The sequence below is a fragment of the Mus pahari genome, chromosome 4 (assembly GCF_900095145.1).
Source record: "Mus pahari chromosome 4, PAHARI_EIJ_v1.1, whole genome shotgun sequence".
NCBI classification, from domain to species: Eukaryota; Metazoa; Chordata; class Mammalia; order Rodentia; family Muridae; genus Mus; species Mus pahari.
This window is the reverse complement of record NC_034593.1, coordinates 76,932,989-76,954,837: the sequence shown is the minus strand read 5'-3', so window position 1 is coordinate 76,954,837 and position 21,849 is coordinate 76,932,989. Positions and strand designations below refer to the sequence as shown.

Sequence of the window (21,849 nt, the reverse complement as noted above, 5' to 3'; positions counted from 1 at the left end):
CTTTTACTGTTGGTAAAAATAAGTTTGCTGTAGCTATGTGGGCACTCGACTCTTGTTTCACTGACATTTGTGTTCATTTTAAAGTCAAGTTTGTGTTGTTCTGGCCACAATAACCTTGTGTTACCTGCAGGCCATTTATTGTTAGGTCTTCAGCTATGTTATTTTTATTCAAGACTGAATTGACTATTTACTTTCTCTTGAGGTTCCATGTCAATTTTAGAATTGCTTTTATCTTTTTATATGAATGTTAAATATAATCTGCACATCCTTTTCAGTAGTATGAACATATAGTTCTTTGTGACAATAAATGAACATGGAATGTCTCTCTAGATTTTGGTATACTCTTTAATTTTTTTAGTCAATGTTTTATAATATTTATTGAGTCAACAATATTCTTAGTTTGTTTTTTTTTTCTTTTCTACTTATTTATGGTAACCATTTTAAAATGAGACTGATTTCTAAGCATTATATAGGTATATAAAATGTCATTGATTTTTGTATGTTCATTTTGTGTCCTACAATATTTTATCAATTTTGATAAATTTTTGGTACATACTTTATGTTTTGTGCATATAAAATCAAGTCACCAGCTAACAGAAAATGTCATCTCCTTTTCTATTCAGGTGCCTTTTACTTCTTTCTCTTGTGCTCTGCCTAGGATTTCTATCACTGTGTTGAGAAGAATAGAGAAAATTAACAATTTAAGCAGAGTCCACATTGAGAGGAGTGTCAGTTTCATGAGTTCCACAGTCATTCTTCATTTCTGATTATTAATCTGACTGGTATTTCAAATGATAACTCTTGAACTCTGAAATTCTCCTGCTTTCCACATTCTGTTGGCAAACATCACGAGTGTATTTTTTTTTAATTTCATTTATTGAGTTCCAAAATGTTTGATTCTTCTATGGACTCACTGCTAAATTTCTCATTCACAGCATGAAATGTTTTCCTACTTCACTGAATTGTTTGTACTTCTTTGTATCTGTTGAGTTTTCTTTTTTTTTAAAAAAAAATTATTTAATCTTTTTTTTTCACTCCAGATTTTATCCCTCTCCTGGTCCACCACAACACCCCAACTGTTCTACATCCCATACCTCCTCCCCCCATCTCTCCAAGGAGGTCCCACCCCACTACTTCTTGAAATTGGTTTTTAAACTCTTTTATAGCAAGCTGGCATTTCTCCTTTCGTGTGATTTCTATTGGTTGAGGGTAATTGTTACTTTGTGGGTAGAAATTAGGTTGCCTTGTATTTTATTTTATTTTATTTCATTGGTCCTTAAATTGTTATTTATACAATAGGAAAGCTTTCTTTTGAATAAGAGTGTTCACTGGAATAATGGCATATATCAGCTGAGTATGTTACACTGGCTATGGGTCCAAATGAACACCTACTGTAATCTCCATACAGCTTCTTTGCTTATACCTAATGAATGTCAAGAATGCTCATGGAAATGCTCAGTAGCTAGGATGCCATCATCTTAGCTGGGACAGGCTCACTATCAGCTCAGGATGTGGCATTAAAACCATAGATGCTGAGCACATCATGACTGCCCTGCAAAAGACCCAACAAGCAGTTTAAAGAGTCAGATGCAGGTATTTACACCCAACCAATAGACAAAATCTGCTGACCCCTGTGATTGAATTAGGGAAGGCTGGAAGAAGCTGAGGAGGAGGGCAACCCTTTAGGAGGACCAACAGTCTCAATTGACCTGAACCCCCAAGATACACCAACAGTTATGAGGCCCCCAACACAAATACAGCAGAGGACTGCCAGGTCTGAGACTCAGTCAGAGAAGATGCCCTAACCCTCAAGAGACTGGAAGTCCCAGGGAGTGGGGAGGTCTGGTGAGATGGGAGCCTGGGGGAGGTGGGGAGATCCTCATGGAGATGAGGGAGGGGGGAGAGGAAGTATGGGATGTGGAACAGAGGGTAGATCAGAAGGAGGATAAAATCTGGACTGTAAAAAAAGATTGAATAAAATTTGAAAAGAAATTTCAATAATTTATGTAGAGGTGAGGATTCTAGAATAAGCCAGGAAAGCTAAAGTAGGAAAGTGCAAAAAGAAGGGAAAGTGCCTAAAAGACACCATCAGCTATGTAGGAAAAGCAATGACCTAGTGTCTAATTACGCCTGACACAGCATATCCAGTAATTAAAGGCAGGAATTCTGTCAGTGTCTGAGACCCCTGTAGATGCCCTACTTGTCCTTGGCTGGTGGTGACATACAACACAATAAAACACCACTGGCCCCTGGTGGGTTCCTGGTTGCTTCTCAGGCCTGCATGTGGGTAGATGAACCTCCCCAATGTATACATGTTTTCCTGTGTAAATAATAAATATTTCTTTTATATTATTTTGAAATCAGAACAATCACTTAAGTTGCATGAATACCAATGTCAAAATTATGAAAATACAAATGTATTGTAAAGTAATTATTAAGTATCTATTGCTTTTCTAAACTTGATAATCTAACCTGTCAAACAAAAATAACAATTAATGTGGGTACTATAATATCATCCATTAAAATAAGTTGTGAAATTTGGAATTAAACATGGTTGATACAAAAGAAAGAAATGAAAACTGAACTAACAAATATTTAAACTCATAATTACTAATTTTCATTCTTACATAATAAGTGTTAGGTGTTAATGGTTTATTTTGGCTTTCGTTGGTTATTTTTCGTTATCCTGGTTTGGAATTTATTCATTGTGATATATATCTATCTATACATTCATTTGTTAACAAGGGAGCGTGTACATGTGTGTACAGGTGCTGTCTTTATTTCTTTTTGTTTTATTTTGTTTAGCAAGGTCTCATTTAGCCCAAGCTGACACGCATGCTCTACATAGCCACAGCTAAACTTGAACTTCTGATCCTTCTATATATATAAACCTTCTTCGCAGCCTCTCACGTGAGGGGTAACAGACTACACCATAAGTCTCAAGTGTTTTCCTTTTTAAAGCCCTGTTCCTATGTTGCTTAGGCTGGGCATACATACATGCATGCATGCACACATACATGCATATATACTATACATACATACATACATACATACATACATGTCCAAGCAATCCTCCTGCCTCAGACTTCTAAGGAGTTGGACTGCAGTGACACAGTGCTAGGGTTTGGATTTTTAATCAAATGCCAACACTAATTTTTGAAATATTATATATTTACCTGTCATTATTGTTTATTGCTAAGTTCCAGTGACCTAACGAGATGACCAAAACACTATCAAGAGTCAAAGAAAGTGGTCAGAAGGAAGATTTTTAATAAAGAGGACATGTGTGAACACAAAACTGAAAAACACTATACATAAGACCAAAGGTCAAACTGAGGCAAAACTTGTTCTTGCTATGGATGCGTAGACTTCAGAGCTCAAGGGAAGCATTCAGTGACTTTTCAGGAGCATTGGCTGTTTGTCAGCACTCTCTCAAGAGTGCATCTGTCTAGACACTGTCCCTACCATAAGCACATGCCAGGAAACAATAAGGCAGAAGTGTAAAGGAAAAGCCTGGGTCCATTTCACTTCAGATGGAATGTCCTTCTGTGACAGTAAAAACAAGTAACTGCCCTTGGAAAATCACAGCTCTCATTTTTGTGAACCCATTTTTATATAAAAGCATAGTATGGTTCTACAAGTAAATGAAACACATGTCTAAGTAACTATTAAGTTAAAAATAGGAGGAAAATGAATTCTATTAAAATCTAAGCAAACAGCTCAATTTTATACTCGTTAGCAAAAAAATAACATCGAATGAAACCCTATGTACAAGGAAATGGGTATTTTAAAAGTAACTATTCATGGAATGTATAAACTGTAGAACTGAGAGTGAATAGAGATTTTTAAACTACAAAAGATAAGGATAACACATACTCAAACATTTAATTATTATGAATATATCCTAATTTGTTTTCAAGTATGTCTAAAAATCATTCTTCACTAAATGAATTTCTAATAATTTCCTAACTCAGTTCTTTGTTAGTATACTTCAGTAAGTATAGTTAAATACAGAAAGTATGGTTTCCATAGACAGCACAGTGGTTTTAAGCCTTTCTAGCTTTAAGCTCCCAACAGATGATCATCATTAAGACTATCAGGCTCCACACTCAGGAGCTATATAAATGTGTCCTATTAGTACATGGTCAGTCTGCTTGGCAACTCGGCTTCTCCAGACATATGGCAACTCGTGCCCTTTGAGGTCTGAAGTCAAGTCTACAGGGAATCTCAAAGCCTGAACTGAAATTACAAGGCGGGTTCATTAAAGACTGCTGGAGGGAGAGCATGAAAGACATCCATTACAACTATATAAAACAGCTAATTATTTTTTAAACATTTTTAAGCCATCTAATGTACTCAATGTAATAAAAAGTATTCACCAATCAAGATAGTTTTTAAAGCATGTTTCATGACCTGTCCATTTTTCTTTAAGGCTCCCACCTACATCTTCAATGCATTTGACACTCATTTCACAATGATCAAATAAAGATTTTAATACCATACAATTAAATTAGATTAACTCATGTTCTCTAAAGCCTTCCTACAGATTTACAAGCATGTTCCATATGCATTTATTATTTCTTTCTAAAATTTGGTTTGGATTAACATATACTATTATTTTGAACTCAGCCAGATATATACACATGGAAATGTTTCTATAACATTCTATAAAGGTGTCTGTTTCTATAATTTTTATTATAAACTGATAATCATGAAAAGTATGAGTATAAATCATTATAAAATCATTATTTAAAGAGCTATTCATCAAACATGTGCAAAAAAAGAAAATATATGAAGGATGGACTGTTTAGTTGTAAAATGTTTTAAATTAAAAGACTTTCCATTAATTGATAAACAGGAATTGATACATTTGGATATCTTCACATTGCCAGAACTTTTTAATACAAAAAGCATAAATATTTTCTAATTAATAATTGCTGTCACTTTAACTGCTCAAATGTCTACATGCTTTTTTGACTTAGAAGAATAAAATCACTATTTATTGTTTCACAACAAAACAATGTTATTACTGAATATTTATTCGAGTAACAAATCTTTATAAAATGTTACATAAAATTCATTAGCTTGCCTCAATCATTTCTTCAATGTACATATAGCTGTTTGTAACAGACTAATTCCAAAAAGTAATTACAACCTCAATCCATATGCAAAAAGACAACAGAAACAAGTACATTAACTCAGTTTTTTAAAAAAAAGTAAAAATCTAATGAAAACAGATTACCAATGATTTATATGGATGTCTAGTGCTGAAGTTAATTACAAGTAACCCAATAAAATAGTGCTTTTATTATTGTGTAGCAAGTACCAGCCATAGACTGGGAGGCAGAGCTCTTTATGCTGCCTTTCACATGCACAGTCCCACAGCACACAGCATTAAGAATTAAACATGTGGTAAATAAGCCCATACAGAAAACTGCAGCTTTTAACTAAAAGCAGAAACTTTCCTGCTGTTTAACTATTTGGAGTCATCTAATTCTGCACACTAACTACCTTACATGTACATAATTCATTGAAAAACTGTCAAGGTTAATATAAAATGAGATTTTAATTCAATGCTCAAGTCTAACTTCAAATAAAGAATAATTGTAAAAACACACACATTTGGTTATAATTCATCATGAACAAGTTAAGATTTATGTTTATGCTGTGAAATGATATGCCTTCAGAAGTAAAATTATATGAACATCATACTACATACACCCATAAAACTCCAGTCTTGGATTTTAACATATACTATCTAAGAAACATAAAAAGAATATTAATTTCTTAGTTGTTGAGCCATAACCCACTGGCCAATCATACAAATAATGACTTTGGTTGTAGAAAGGCACAAGATTCCATAATCTTCAAATATTTATCAATGCACTTAATAAGATGTTAGCTGATACCTAGAAACATGCTCTGGATGAACACCATGATGTCAGCCATTCTTCCACCTACAACATAATTTAAATAGCAACAGAAGTAACTTGAAAATCTGATGCTCTTATATCTGAAGCCTTTTCCGTCTCAACACGATGCTCAAAATCGTGGTATTTAATTGTATTATTTACATGTGCAATGGTCTCTTTTGATAAATGTATAAATACCAAGAGGTAAGATAAAGTAATGAGCAAATAGATCACCTTGTGTACTTAGTATAGTTTTTGAAGCAGATTCCAATTTTTAAAAGAAATTTCTCCAATGATATGTATTCTTTTCCAAAGTGACAAAACTTTGAGAACCATGATGTAACACAGATTTTTAATGATGATGATATATTTAGTAAGTTTTTAAACATTTTGAAAATTTGTAAATTAAACATGAAATATGTAAAAAATAAGGGTGGTATAAATGAGGACTAGATTTTACAAAGGAGACCTTGAACACTGAGGTTACTAACACTACCAGTGTTTCCTATAGTCTGGTACACTAGCCTTCCCGGAAGAGCTATCATTATGATAAGAACCAAAGTAGTAGAATCACCTGTGGTATCTACAGAAGAAAGTCAATGTGACCCATAACTTATCTATATGGAAAAGAATGAAAAAATTGTTGGGTTTTGAGGAACTCTTGGAGCTAATTCTTTAAGGTTCAACATGGAAACAGGTTAGACAGGACCTGTGATTATAAATATAGCTAATAATTACAGAGATGAAAATAGTGTTATTTTATTTTGTGAGATAGATAGAAGACATAAATTAATTTCCTGAGAGGAAAAACAGAGGCACTAAGGAGACTGATGAAGAAGATTCTGTGTGCTAGAAACATAGTCAGCACTAACAACTTCAGCATGTGGCCTAGTTTGTTCCACTAGCAGTTCTGTATACTTTTACAAACAGTAACTAACAAGATCTCAGTGCACTCAAAGCTCTCAATAAGAAACGAAATCTTTGGAATTTAAAAGAAACCGATTCACTCCATGTTATTTGTTAGCCAGTAACAGGAGGAAAAAGGTTTACAAATATTCAAAATTAGTCATTCTTGAATTTTCCTCCCTCAATTGTTTCTTTCAAAAATGCCCAAAGTAACTTAGATTCATATCTTGTTAGCATCATGTTGTAACACCTAAACATCTATGTCATAAGACAGTGGCATGACCAAAAAGTATGCACTATCAAGGTATAATAGATAGAATGCTTATAGAATGCTCTAGCTGTACCTGTGAAGGCACTACAGCACACTAAAAAATCTTATCTCAAAACTCAGCAAGCAGTGCAAATGCTTTAAAGAAAAGCAATATGTAAATCTAGATACAAAAAGCTGGAAAGATCAATCTTAATTAAGTACTCTAACTGTAATCCAGTATTATATCATAAGTATATTTTGTATAAGAAAATATTATAATTGAATATACTTGAGCCTTTAAAAAGTCATTAAAGGGAGATTAAACAAAGGAAATTTAAAACTATAGTTTTAAGCTAACCTTTTGTAATACCACAACTAGAAGACTGATTTAAAGTTGAATTAGGAAGGTGAGCACCAAGCAAAAAAACAAAACAAAACAAAACAAAAAAACAAGCAATAATAACTGTGGAACAGACAATGACCTGTACTCACAGTTACCTTAAATCAAAAAGAAATGCCATACTCTGGATATTCCCATTTGTGTTCCTCCCTTTTCCTCTCTTCTTAACCCAAAATTTAAAAGAGGAGTTGTAAAACAGCAGGAAGTCAAATTAAAACCCACTCTATTTTCAAATGTCTCCATACTCACAAGCTGACTTCCTGTCAGGAAGAGTTCCATTTCACTGAATACCCAAACCAGCAGGGAGCTTGCAGAATTAAGTGCCAGTTGATATTACTTTGTTTTGCATTTACCACCCTTGAGAATAATGTTCAAAGATGTCGTTACATAGTCAGCATGGTCTCATCCTTCTGACTAGACCGCCAAGCCACAGGGTGTACTGCCCATTCCACAAAACATACCTTTTAAAGTTGTGTTTTCTAAATCCTAGTGTGCTGGTAAAGCAACGGGACGCCTGTATTTCAAACTGAACCCAGTATGTAAAATAAAATTATGTTTTTCTTTGGCTGTAAAAAGCACTTTAATTAATATCAAAGAAAAGTTTACATCGAAACATAAACAAAGAATAGGGTACAGTGTATGTTCACTAACAGACCATTTGATTTCAACATGTTAATGCACATTTTGTTCTTGAAAAAATTAATACACTTCATTTACTTTGACTTTTGTATGTTTTTGCTGTTATATGAAGACATAGGTTTCCACCTTTAAATACAAAGTTATTTTTATAAAGTTTTGGAACAATTCAAAACATTGGGTGGTTAAGCATGAAGCAGTTAATAAGCTAATGTCTTTTTTTTAAATTGTCAGCTATTCTAAGATTTTTATGATCAATCCAACTATCCTCTGTAGCTCTCAGCAATGTCTTATCTATGCTTGGAAGGTCTTTAGCATCGTTTTATAAGGTCAACTATTTACAATGCACAAAAATTAAATTAGCTCTGAACGCTTTGATGAGAATAACTATTCTTCCATTTACTGCAAATTACACAGATAAAGTGCTCACAGTTGCTATGAGACAGAACTGACTGATTACACTGTAAGATTTTTTTCTTCCATTTTAATGATAGGGTCTATGCTATTGATTCTTATTCCATTAGTGATCAAAAGATCATAGGTACTGACAATAATAAAAGTGCAGAAACACTCAATTTATATCCACTAATTTTCTAAAAGTGTATTCCAAAGAACAGGTATAAAAACATCAAAATGTAAAGAGTAACATAATAAAAATGCTGAAATATAAAACTGAATTAATCCTGGTTGGAACATGGTACATATAAACTACTCTTAAAGAAATCAATTGCCCCCAAAAGTACAATTTACCTTGTAAAAGTGGTTGGTTACAAAAGATATAGAATATTTACAACATGTCAAAAAGTATGTTTCAGCATCTAGTCCATTTTCTAAATCTATTGCTATGCAAACAGCTTTGAGCAAGGAAAAAGAAAATAGTGATGTCCTTCTACTTAAATATAAATTAGACTTTTTTCAAAATTTTAGTCACATACCAAGATATTAATTTACTTGTATTTGTGTGATTTTTCAATAACCTGAGGTTCAATATTTCTTACACTGTTTATCATGTCAGCTGCAAGAAAATAATGCTAGGCTTAGGCCAAGGAAGTGGCTTAAAGGTAATCAAAGTACTTCAAAGGAGACACAGACAGACAGACAGACAGACAGACAGACAGACAGACAGACAGACAGACACAAAAAAATTTACACAAAATTTTCTCAAAAGAGGTCATTAGGAGATAACATAGAAGCATGGGCCTATATCAACACTTGAGAAACAAAGGCAAAAGCACTGCTAGATCTAGACCAGTCTGGGCTACACAGTGAGGCTACAGATCAAAAACCAAAAAGCAAAACAAACAAACAAAAAACCGACGTTATCACCTCCATTTGACTAAGACCTGAAACTCATCAGTTAACATGTACCCAAAATATATTAAGTCCTTCCTTCAAAACCTACAGCAAAAACTCAGAATTGGAATTAGTCTTTCAGATTACCATAGAATTACAATAAGATTATTCCTGAGTAAGATGGACTCTGCTTATTAGAAAAAAAACTTTCCAATGGCTCTAAAACATAAGAATTGATATGAGAGCTGGAGAGATGGCTTAGTGGTTAAGAGCACCGATTGCTCTTAACCCAAATCCCAGCAACCACATGGTGGCTCACAATCATCCGTAACAAGATCTGACACCCTCTTCTGGAGTGTCTGAAGACAGCTACAGTGTACTTTCGTATAATAAATAAATATTTTTTTTAAAAAAAGAATTGATATGAATAAGGACTTCTTATCTAAATAGGCAAGCATATTAATCTATTCATCTAGGAAGTGTTTATACAGCTGATGTCACTAATATGTACTGCCACCAACTTTACTGTAATGGACAAGAACTGGTTTTCTGTAACCAACTTTAGTGTAATGAAAGAAAAAAAATGTAATATAAGAATTAAAACAGCTCTTAGGACCCTCAATTTAACTTCAACTTTACAATGAATAACTGAACCCATTGTTGGGGCAGCCATACTAAAAATTGACAATGAGCAAAAGCTAATGGGATGTAAAGTAACTTTTATCCTACATTACAGTAAAAGCAAACACATACATTTTAAAAGTATTTTTATTATATAATAAACACAAAGAGTTTGAGTGTTAAGAAAATTGGCTCTTGTAAAATCAAATCAATTAGTTATGTTACCACTCTATAGATACAGTACTCTAGTAATCCCAGAACTTGAGGCTGAAGCAGAAGGATAACAAGATTCAGGCCAGAGTGAGAAACATAGGAAGGTCCTGTCTCATCCATCTCTCCCAAGAAACAAACCAACAACAACAACAAAAGAAAAGCTATAATATTCCTCATTTATCCAACAAACATTTAATGAAAATTTTCTATTTTCATATAAGCACTAGAGATTATCATCTTAGGCCTTCTACAAATAAATAAAAACCAAAGTTTAAATTCTATAACTGGATCATATATATATATATTTTTTTTCCTATTGTTTTAAATAGTGTTCTGACCTGTTTCTAGACATCATACTAACACTTCAGCAGGATCAAAGGATATGAATTACAATACTAGCTTATTTTTGGAAAAAGGGGTTGACTTGAGGCTGGACACATAGCTCAATCTGTAAAGTGTTTCCCTAGCATACATGAAAGCCCTGGGTTTACTTCTTATAAATCCTGAATAAACCAGGCATGACAATGTATATCAGTAATCCAAGCACTCAAGAGACTGAGGTAGAAGGATGACAAGTTTGAATCCAACTCAGGTCAAGATGGAAAGTCTCAGGACAGCCTGAGCTACTTACAGTGACCCCATCTCAAAACAAAAAAACAAAAAGAGTAATTTTATGAGAGACATTAATAAGGAATTAAAAATTATGTGCCAAGACAGAAAAAGGATGACACATTTGGGTAACTTTAAGACTTGAAGATGACAATAAAGGACATTCAAGCCCCACCTCTCCAACACCGGGTATCTAATGATGAGCATGCTTTTTGGTAATCACTTGTTTCTGTGAATCACCTATCTATAATAAGATAGCAGCCATGATGATGCATGTACGAATGAAAGGTGAAGGATAGAGCACCTAACAACAGCATTATGTATCAAACACTCTGCAGAAACAAATTCAAGATACAGAATCAGAATTATCAGGGGGAGAAAAGGAAAATCAGAGAAAGAAAAATGAAAATTCTACTAATATTCAACAAAAATATGAACATAAAACCAACATTTAAAAACACAAGGATGCTGACTGGTATGTGCCTATGCAACTATCAGCAGTTGTTAGTTGCCAATTCAAAGACACAGTAACCTTGAGTGAAAATCACCAACCCTATCATTACCTTCATGTGAAGAAAGTATTTCCAAAAATATTAATAACTTTGATTTATTTTTTTAAATCAGGCTAAACATTTAAATAAACTTATGCTGCTAATTGATAACTCAGACAGGACGGCAAGCCAGACTACATGGTGCTGTTAGTTTTTCTATAGACTGTATGCATTTCTGATAAATGGGAAAAGAATAGATGACCTGGCAGAAGGCTCAGACAATAATATGTGATTTACAGGACATGAATGCCGCTACCACAAGATTTATCTGACAGCCCTCTCCGATAGTGGACTGTTGAGTATCCGATGGAATGATTTCTAGTCTAGAAAGTCTACTACTGAGTAGCCATACACATTATTTATTTATTAGATGTTTTGGGTTGAAACCATTTTTAAATGATGCACTTCACAATGCACAGTCATAAATTTAGCTTTAAACCCAAGAAGGGAGGTAGTGTTATTGGAATGTATGTCAGACTGAATTAGGATGAGCAACACAACACTTTTATAAAGTGGCCTGGATTGCAATGTCAGTTCTTTCAAAAATGATATTAATGTCAAATGAGGAAGATACAAGCACTTTATACAGCACTGAAGTAGTATTACTTGAAACATTTAATATTTTCTTTAAAATTATTTTAACAGGTTTATACATAAATGCAACAAATAGGAGGGCATTTTTGCATTTTTTGACAAATTGAATTTGGGGTATAGCCGAAAACTTCCTAAACTTTGTGTGTGTGTGTGTGTGTGTGTGTGTGTGTGTGTGTGTGTGTGTCTGGAAATATGCACTTCCTTTAATACTGAATGTAGTTATATTTTAAGGAAAGCAATTTGAGCTAAGGATGTGGGTCTTTGTCAAAGCATTTGCCTGATATGTGCAAGGCCGAAATTTACTCCACAGCACTGAAAGAAATTAATTTTAAGAAAAAAGATCAATGTTTTGAGCTTGCCTAAATACTTGAGTTATTTTATATGAAATAAAAAACATAAATTAATTTAATAAACTTTACTCAAAAGCAAAATATTCAATAATAAGAGAGCTTTCCAACTCTACCAACACAGACTAGATGTTTTAAATAGGATAAAATAATGCTTAATCAACTAGTAACAGGGAAAGGCTAAGAAATGTGTTGGCCAAACCCTTAAAGAGTTTTACAGTGATACATTTTGTTTATTGACAGCAAATCCCATATGATGAGATATTTAATTTATACTGTAAACATATTTGGTAATAAGTATGGTTAAACACCTTGTCTTTAAAATTTTTTAAAGAAAATAAGTTGTGAATGGGCTCAAGAAAAATAATCAGAATACAGCTGACTGCCATGAAATTAACATCAACTAATTTGTAAAGTTCTAAATCAAATTTGCAGATGTTAAGTTCATAAGCATATCCCATTATTTATGTGATTAAAAAGGAGTTTTGACCTGATCTTTTGATCTTTGGCACTCAATCCCTTCCATCTCCTCTTAAAAAATTAATTAAAAATTTAGCAAGAGGGTAGCTTTTTACTTCCCACCCTATCTCACACTAAAAAAAATTATCAATCAAACTCAAGATATCCCCACCCAGTATCTGCAAAATGTCCCCTAGAAATTTAATTTCATATCTCCTCAGCTTTCACATAGAAAAAGACAGTTCACTTCTTAACAAAATAAATCACTTTTGTGATTACCAAGTTGACCTCTTTGAATTAGGAAAATTCAAAGTGAAAAATGTAATTATCACTCTGGAACAATCTGTATACATGTGGAGCTAATTCTAGCTTCATTTTTCACACTGTGTCATGTCTCGTAGAGATGCCGTGGGACTTTTTGAAGAACTCATAAAAAAAAAGTGCTGAAGACTTCAAATAACTAATAATATGTGTTATTCAAACAAAAACCTTGAGAATTTCTGATTTTTAAAATTTACTCTTCTAAGTGATTTCCATATGCCATTTGATCAGATAAACATTAAGCAGCACAGTGACATTCATGACAAATGGCTGTTATCATGTGTCATTCTTTATCTGAGCAGCTTCTGGCATTCAGATACATATTGTGCTATATTTAAAGGAGCTTTCATGTACCAAACCAAATTCAATCCTAAACTAAAAGATGAAACTTCATTATTAAAATTTACATATGAAGCAGCTATGTCACAATAAACAACAGAACCATAATCTTATGATGAAACCATGAGGACTAAAAGGAAAGGTAATTACAAACAGATATAAAACTCTATCTGGTGATTTTCAAACAAGAAATAAACAATAAATTATTTAAAATCAGGTGTGGCTTAATGAGAAATTTTAACAAGGGAGATATTGGAAAATAAGTAGTATAAAACAAATTGGATAAATTTTTAAAAAGAATGCACATAAAAATCAAAGAATAATAAGCCCTCTAAGAAATGTAACTGCTCCTTCGAAGTTCATTACAAAATTCCATTAGCTATACTCTCAAGGAGTAATTGTTCTTATTGCACTGTATTGATAACACATAGTATTGATTTTTCACACCTTCTATGATTCTTTAATTTGTATTCATGAAATGTCCATCAGCACAGTCTGAATAAATTTGGCAACATAGGCACTAAAATGAACAAATCAATGCAAAGAAACATTAATTTTGTATTATCCTTATTCGTTAGGCAAGCAAACCATGAGAGCTGTAAATGAAGGTCAAAGGTGTTGAAATGGGTCAAAACCCTTGACCTCTAAAGAAATACTCTTCCTATTAAAAAAGGCTATTTTAAAGTTTTAAGTACAGGAATTTACTACCAGCAAGATACCACTTTAAAAAGACTACAGAAGAAAAAAGCTCTCAATAAAAACACTCATTTGTTTACTTGAAAAACAAAAAACAAAACATCACAGTATAGATAAATTTTATTTAAGTTTTTTAAATCATTAAAGAAAACCACAAGGTTTCTAAACACTGGAATTAATTTTGCTCTGAGCAATTTGTTTTGTACATCTTATGATGATGACTGTCACATCTTTGTTGGTATTTTCCCAAGTCTACTGTGTACGTCAAAAATAATTAGCAATGACAAGGATTCAAAATTATTTATTACTCATTTTATAGCCTCTGCACAAAAGGGAGGCAAAGCACATGAATCTCAAGGGAATTCAGAGAGGCGCTCTACAAAGTACATGAATAAAGCTACTTCTAGATCCATAAGACACAGAGCAGAGACAGTCATTTCAAGATCAACTGATCCAAACATTTTAGTGTAACTCTAAAAACTGCTTTTTCTCATTTATCTTCTCTCTCTCTCTCTCTCTCTCTCTCTCTCTCTCTCTCTCTCTCTCTCTCTCTCTCTCTCTCCTCTCTCAGTTCATGTTTCAAAATCATCTATACTATATATAAGTAATCATTTTAAGATACAAATTGATTATTTTAACGTAACACTCAAAACTTTTTTGCCACAAAAACTTAATAAAGCAAGAAGCTGTCAAACGAGCACCTGAGAGCTTATTCTGCACGAACATGTGACCTGTTTACACCCACCTGGGAACACAGCAGCATGACCAGCTCCACAACTGAACTGCTGGACTTCATGCAGACCAGACCTATGTTAAAGAGGAAGTTATTTTAAAAACATGAAGTTGTTTTAAAATTCCAGACATTCATTTTATGCTATTTTTGTCCAAATTGATTTAAAATTGAAATGTTAATATTGTGCTAAAAACCATACCTGTACACATTTGATTGTGTGACTAAACAAAGTAGTCTGTGGTTACTATAAACTTGGTATCAAAATGAACATTCTGTAAACTACTTTATTTTTACTTTCAGGATACTCAAACATCTACTGACTTCTTCTATAATGATATTTTACGACACTCATAGAAATGCATACAACACATGCCATATTGATCATGATCATCTACATGTTTGGGAGAGAGCTGATTATTATACATGCAGGGGAGGGAAATGGCTCCCTGACCTTTGCTTTTCCCACCACACTCTCTCCCTTCAGCCCTCCAGCTATCAATCAAGTTTCCATTTTGTTTCATGGCAGCAGACATCCCAAACACTCTTATTAGTACCTTGACCTCTGACCTCACACTAAACCTTAACAGAAATTCAAGCCATTGTCTGTTATGTATTCCCCATTTCCTATAAACTGATTATTTACATTTTCTTTTCTATGTTTTGTTTTAGATTACCTAAAAATATCCTTAGGAAGAAACTTATATATCATTAACGGCCATCTACAGAGTTATTTACTTTAAATACCCAATACAATCAAAGAACAGCTCAAAGAATTTGCTATTATGAATATATTTAAAAAGTAATTCCAACCATTATGAGGATTGAATAACTCAGAGACATTATAATTATCAAAGACATACAACTATTAATTCTGTATTAAATACACTGCAGTGATATTCAGAGCCCTGTGGCTTTAGCTCCATTTTTACTCCATAAAAGCTTCCACACATCCCACTCATGACCTATTTCTTATGTTCATGCTCTTCAGTTTTTCTTTCTTTGAAAGAATAATTCCTCAACTCAACAATGGCACTGGTTGGCATGTTAAGGCTTTACAAATACCTTTCGTTTTCTAAAAAACAAAAAATAAAAAAATGTGAGAATAATTTCGCCATGTTATAAATGTCAAAAGCAATGTAGACAGTGGCATAAAAATATGTACATAGCATTTGTGTGCTGCACTAAGCAAGCAGGTCATCACTAACGTGTGGGCTGGCACTGCGAAGATGATGGGAACACCTCGGCTCAAAGGCTGTCAAGCAGGAAGGAAGGGCAAAGCTACCACCTCTTGCTTGCCTTCCACTGATCCCTGTCACTTCTTAAAATGTAAACCAGATACAAGCATAGTTTTACCCCAACCTCAGAACCTATTGCTCTTGCTGAGAGCAGGAAACACAGTCTTTCTTCCCCAGAAAGAATGATTCCAATTGGTTACCCAAAGCCAATGGATATCCAAGAAAATATGAATAATAGTAACACACGGACTAGACGGGTTATATTTAGGAATATATACGCATGTACATATATGCATGTAACCGCAATTAATGAAAAATGGGCTATGAATTTCTCCTTGAAAAAGAAAACAATGAGGGTACATGGAAAGGTTTGCAGGGAAGAAAGGAAGGAAGAAATGACATTATTGTCATTTCAAAAATAAAAGAATAATGACCCCTCCAAAAAAAAATGGATTCTTATAGTGAATCAATTCTGAACCTTTCACAGTTAGGTTACTAATTCTCATTAAATTAGTTAATTAATTCCACAGGAAACAGAATTATTACTTCTGGATTCTAGTCTAGATCTTTTTACATCTATTCATATGTATTATGAACAAAAGAGACAGAAAGGATTGTCTAAGAGACAAACTTAGAAAGGGTCTATCACACATACAGGTATTTAAATACCTATGTAGAAAAATACATGTATATACATTTGCCTATCTTCAATACTATTTTAGACTAGCATAATACATATAATCTTTATATTAAATACAAATATATCAAATACAAAGATTATAGAGAAAACTTATGCACTGAACAATGGCAGTGAAATGGCATATAATATCACACTTGCAGCTGAACAATCAATGTGTTTTTGCAGAATAGTAAGTGTGCTAAAGGAGCAGAGTGGGGAGACATAATAGACCTGGTATTAGACTTCTCACACTACATATCTGTTGAAAGGACATTCATGCTGCAAAAACACATATATAACTCTGAATAAAGATGAAGCTTCAGAAGTAGACATAAAACTGTAAACATTTTTGATAGGTGAAACAAAAATTAGGCTTTGGGGCTGGAGAGATGGCTCAGTGGTTATGAGCACCGACTGCTCTTCTGAAGGTCCTGAGTTCAAATCCCAGCAACCACATGGTGGCTCACAACCATCCGTAATGAGATCTGACACTCTCTTCTGGTGCATCTGAAGACAGCTACAATGTACTTAGATATAATAATAAATAAATCTTTTAAAAAAATTAGGCTTTGAACAGCCTTTCAATTCAGAATTCCCTGCATCTTTAAATTATTTTCAAATTGTGTTGTTTAATAATTAAGTGCCCTTTATAATCACATCAAATAGTCTATTATTAAATAAATTATTGATGCATAACAGGTATTTCTAAAATCAGAAATTTCTTTTTAAATGAATTCATTGCTACTTTTGATCTCTGGAAATGAGACCGTACATCATCAAACATAAGTCAGTATTTTAGACGCTGAAGAAGAAATGGATTTTGTTTTTTTTTTTAACCAGGATCCTTGAGCTTTAGTAAATTATCAGTACTTACATTATACCATCAATTGGGTCCAAAAAAAGCAAAGCATAGTAATCATAACCCAACCATATTCAAACAAAATTAATTCTTTTTTTTCAAAAACAATTTTATTAGATATTTTCTTCATTAACATTTCAAATCTATCCCAAACATCCTCTATACCCCTGCCCTGCTCCCCAACCCATCCACTCCTGCTTCCTGGCCCTGGCATTTCGCTGTACTGGGGCATATGATCTTCGCAGGACCAAGGGCCTCTCCTCCCATTGATGGCCTACCAGGCCATCCTCTGCTACATATGCAACTAGAGACCCAAGCTCTGGGGGGTATTGGTTAGTTCATATTGTTGCTCCTCCTATAGGGTTGCCGACCCCTTTAGCTCCTTGGGTGCTTTCTCTAGCTCCTTCATTGGAGGCCCTGTGTTCCATCCAATAGATGACTGTGGACATCCACTTCTGTATTTGCCAGGCACTGGCATAGCCTCACAAGAGACAGCTAAAAGTTACAGAGGAGCCGGGCGTGGTGGTGCACGCCTTTAATCCCAGCACTCGGGAGGCAGAGGCAGGCAAATTTCTGAGTTCGAGGCGCGTCTGGTCTACAAAGTGAGTTCCAGAACAGCCAGGGCTATACAGAGAAACCCTGTCTCTAAAAACCACACACACAAAAAAAAGTTATAGAGGAGAAAGTGGGGAAAAGCCTTGAAGAAATGGGCACAGGGGAAAAAATCCTGAACAGAACAGCAATGGTTTGTGCTGTAAGATCGAGAATTGACAAATGGGACCTCATAAAATTGCAAAGCTTCTGTAAGGCAAAAGACACTGTCAATAAGACAAAAAAGGCCACCGACAGATTGGGAAAGGATCTTTACTAATCCTAAATCTGATACTGGGCTAATATCCAATATATACAAAGAACTCAAGAAGCTGGACTCCAGAAAATCAAATAACCCCATTAAAAAAATGGGGTACAGACTAAACAAAGAATTCTCAACTGAGGAATACTGAATGGCTGAGAAGCACCTGAAAAAAATGTTCAAAATCCGTATTCATCAGGGAAATGCAAATCAAAACAAAATTAATTCTTATTATCATTAGTAAAAGTTCTCAAGCTTAGCTTTTAAAATCTCAGGTTTGAGGATGGCAACTGGTTTCTTTCTTTTTTCTCTTTTCTTTTCTTTTCTTTTCTTTTCTTTTCTTTTCTTTTCTTTTCTTTTCTTTTCTTTTCTGTAATTACACTGTAGCTGCCTTCAGACACACCAGAAGAGGGTGTCAGATCTCATTACAGATGGTTGGGAGCCACTATGTAGTTGCTGGGATTTGAACTCAGGACCTTTGGAAGAGCTTCAGTGCTCTTAACCGCTGAGCCATCTTCCCAGCCCCCAGCAACTGATATTTTTAAGTTAACCTATTAAATTAATTGCTGTTTTAAACCAGTTTCTCATGTAGCCACAGCCAGATCTAAAACTCCCAATGTGGGAGTTTCCACTTCCCAATGCTGGGATTCCTAGTTTAAACCGCCATGGCCTGTCTTCAGTTCTTAAACAGAATCAGTTGTTTGAAGATTTGTTTTCTGTTGAACTGAATCTTCCTTCACCTAGTTGAGGAATCTTTTGAAAACATTAGCTATACAATACCTCATGGGAAAAAAAAATTCATTCATTTTATATGTAGCCTAGTCTTCCTCTGCATGCTACCTAACCAGACCCTACATAAAGAGATCTTGTCACCTATATATAAGAGCACAGTAGTTTACAGTACCATTTTATTCATAAAATATAATTGTGCTAGCAGAAAATAATAACGCATCCCATATTATTTATCCATGGCAAGGGATGGCTGTTTGTATGATCTGAAGTACATGCAAAACCTTGTTACACCACTCTTCCTAATCCCCGTGGCTAATTCAATTGCACTAAAAAATAAATCCTGATCTAAAGATGAAACTCAACAGTAAAGCATTTGTATAGGATGTACAAGATCCCAAGTTCAACCTCCAGCACCTGAAAAATAAATGCTACTGCTTTGGCCTAATACTTTTATACTCCATCTGTGGAGGCTTTAATATGCTTAGCCCAGTGAGCAGCACTATTATGGGGTGTGGCCTTGTTGGCAGAGGTATGCTACTGTTGGGTTGGGCTTTGATACCCTCATCCTAGCTGCCTGGCAGACAGTAGTCTTCTCTTGTTTGCCTTTGAAACAAGATGTAGAACTCTCAGCTCCCTCTCCAGCACCATGTTGCCTGGATGCTGCCGTGCTGGCTGCCATGATAATAATGGACTGAACCCCTGAACCTGTAAGCCAGTCCAGTCCCAGTTAAATGTTGTGCTTTATGATATAATATGATAAAAAAAAATGATAGCAGATATTGAAGGGGGGGCTCTCTGGTAGAAGTTGTGGTACAAAAGGGAAAGAAGAATGTGATGTAAGTCTATTTACTCAAAGTATGTTTCTAAATGTTAATAAATTCAGATAAATTGAAATTATGTATCTTTTCTCATCATAATGCAGCAAAACTTAAATAAAAAAAAATAGTTGCCTTGATCATGGTGTCTCTTCACAGCAATAAAACAACTAACTAAGGCACCATGGAAATTGCTGGTTTTAAAAAAATAAACAGATTAAAATATAAAAGATTTATGAAAAAGTCTTCAAAACAGACCTCCACGCGGGCCAGCCAATGGTGAAAATATTTAAGAAGATACAGACTTTTCTTTTTTTGTTTTTGTTTTTTTTCGAGACAGGGTTTCTCTGTATAGCTCTGGCTGTCCTGGAACTCACTCTGTAGACCAGGCTGGCCTCGAACTCAGAAATCTGCCTGCCTGTGCCTCTCAAGTGCTGGGATTAAAGGCGTGTGCCACCACACCCGGTGATGCAGACTTTTCTTATATGAGCATATAACTTTATAAAGTAAGTACATACAAAGAGAATAAAGAAAAACCACTTACTTGTTCCTTCTATAAGCAGTTCTTGTCCATGACTACCTAAAAGTGTCCGAGAAAGGAAAGGTGCAAAATCCACAAAAATCTCCCGTAGCAGAGGAGCTGCCTTCTCCAGTGCATGCTCTAGCCTTTCTGTAATACTAACAAAAGGTGTTGAGAGTTAGTTTTCTATGTTCTAAAGTGAAATCTACTTCCACTGAAATGCAGTTACATGAGAAATAAAAATGGCCAAAACACACAATTCTGTGCCTAGTAACTTCCTACCTAAAATGTCCTTTTTTACCCTGATACATCTTTCCAATCCAAGTTCTCACAGACGCCTGACAAACTACCATTCTAAGCATCAGTTCTTACTGCAAACTACACCTCGCCAACTAAAAGCACTTTTTAATGACTCCATTATAATCTAAACTAACTCAAGACCTCATCTTATTTATCTGCTCATCAAACTTGGCTATCAAAAACTTGAGATAAATATCATATCTTCATTTTAAGTTGTCAGTTGTTGCATGTAAATGTCTATAAAAACTAGTTCAAACTCTTATTGAAGTGATAACACTTTCTAACAAAACCTAAAAGACTTCATTAGAAAAACTATAAACTGTACATGAGTACCCAGAGTTTACACAGCAAACAAGACAGCAGCTAGTGCTACTCTTGGTTCATAATAGTACTTCCATATCTTATATTAGCAACAGAGGGCGCCCACTGAAACTACCAGACAGCCCTCTAAAAGAGCTCCCCACAACCACCTCCTCACAGGGATCTCCCTGTGCTTCACCAAACCTTTTTGGTCTGTGTGACCCCACAAATACATATGCTTCACAGAAGTACCCCACTACCCTGGGGAGACTGGGAATTGGCAATTATGGTAAGAAAAACAAAAATTCTCTGACCACTTGGCATATAGTGGATGAAAATATGGCTATAAACTTCAGAATTAAATTTTGAAACATATATTCCAAATTAAAATTCTAAGTAAAAGTAAACTCAATGTAGAATGCAATATTAATATGATCATGATTGATTTTAATACTTTTAAAGAAAAGGTATAATATATTCCTAATAACTCATAATTATCCACAATATACACCACAAGCTCACAAAAATGTGTCATACATGTAGCATTTTTATTACAAGTGAACATTTCTCATAAACCTTTTAAAACATATTTTTGAAATAAAATTAATTTTAAAAGAATTCAGGGGAGGTGTAAGGGGAGGGTGGGTTATAAAAAAAAGCACAAATTTCAATAACT

At 34.2% G+C, this 21,849-nt stretch overlaps 1 protein-coding gene across 3 annotated transcripts in view; it reads right to left on the bottom strand.

The window, feature by feature from the left end:
- Lrba (LPS responsive beige-like anchor protein) overlaps positions 1 to 21,849 on the bottom strand; it is a 537,266-nt gene that overhangs the window by 370,318 nt on the left and 145,099 nt on the right. For all 3 annotated transcript variants that reach the window (XM_029537235.1, XM_021195949.2, XM_029537234.1), the window contains exons 33-34: positions 20,598 to 20,731; positions 14,893 to 14,954 (exon numbers count right to left, since the gene is read on the bottom strand). In XM_029537235.1, coding sequence (XP_029393095.1) covers positions 14,893 to 14,954; positions 20,598 to 20,731 — 196 coding nt within the window. The remainder of the gene's footprint in view (positions 1 to 14,892; positions 14,955 to 20,597; positions 20,732 to 21,849) is intronic.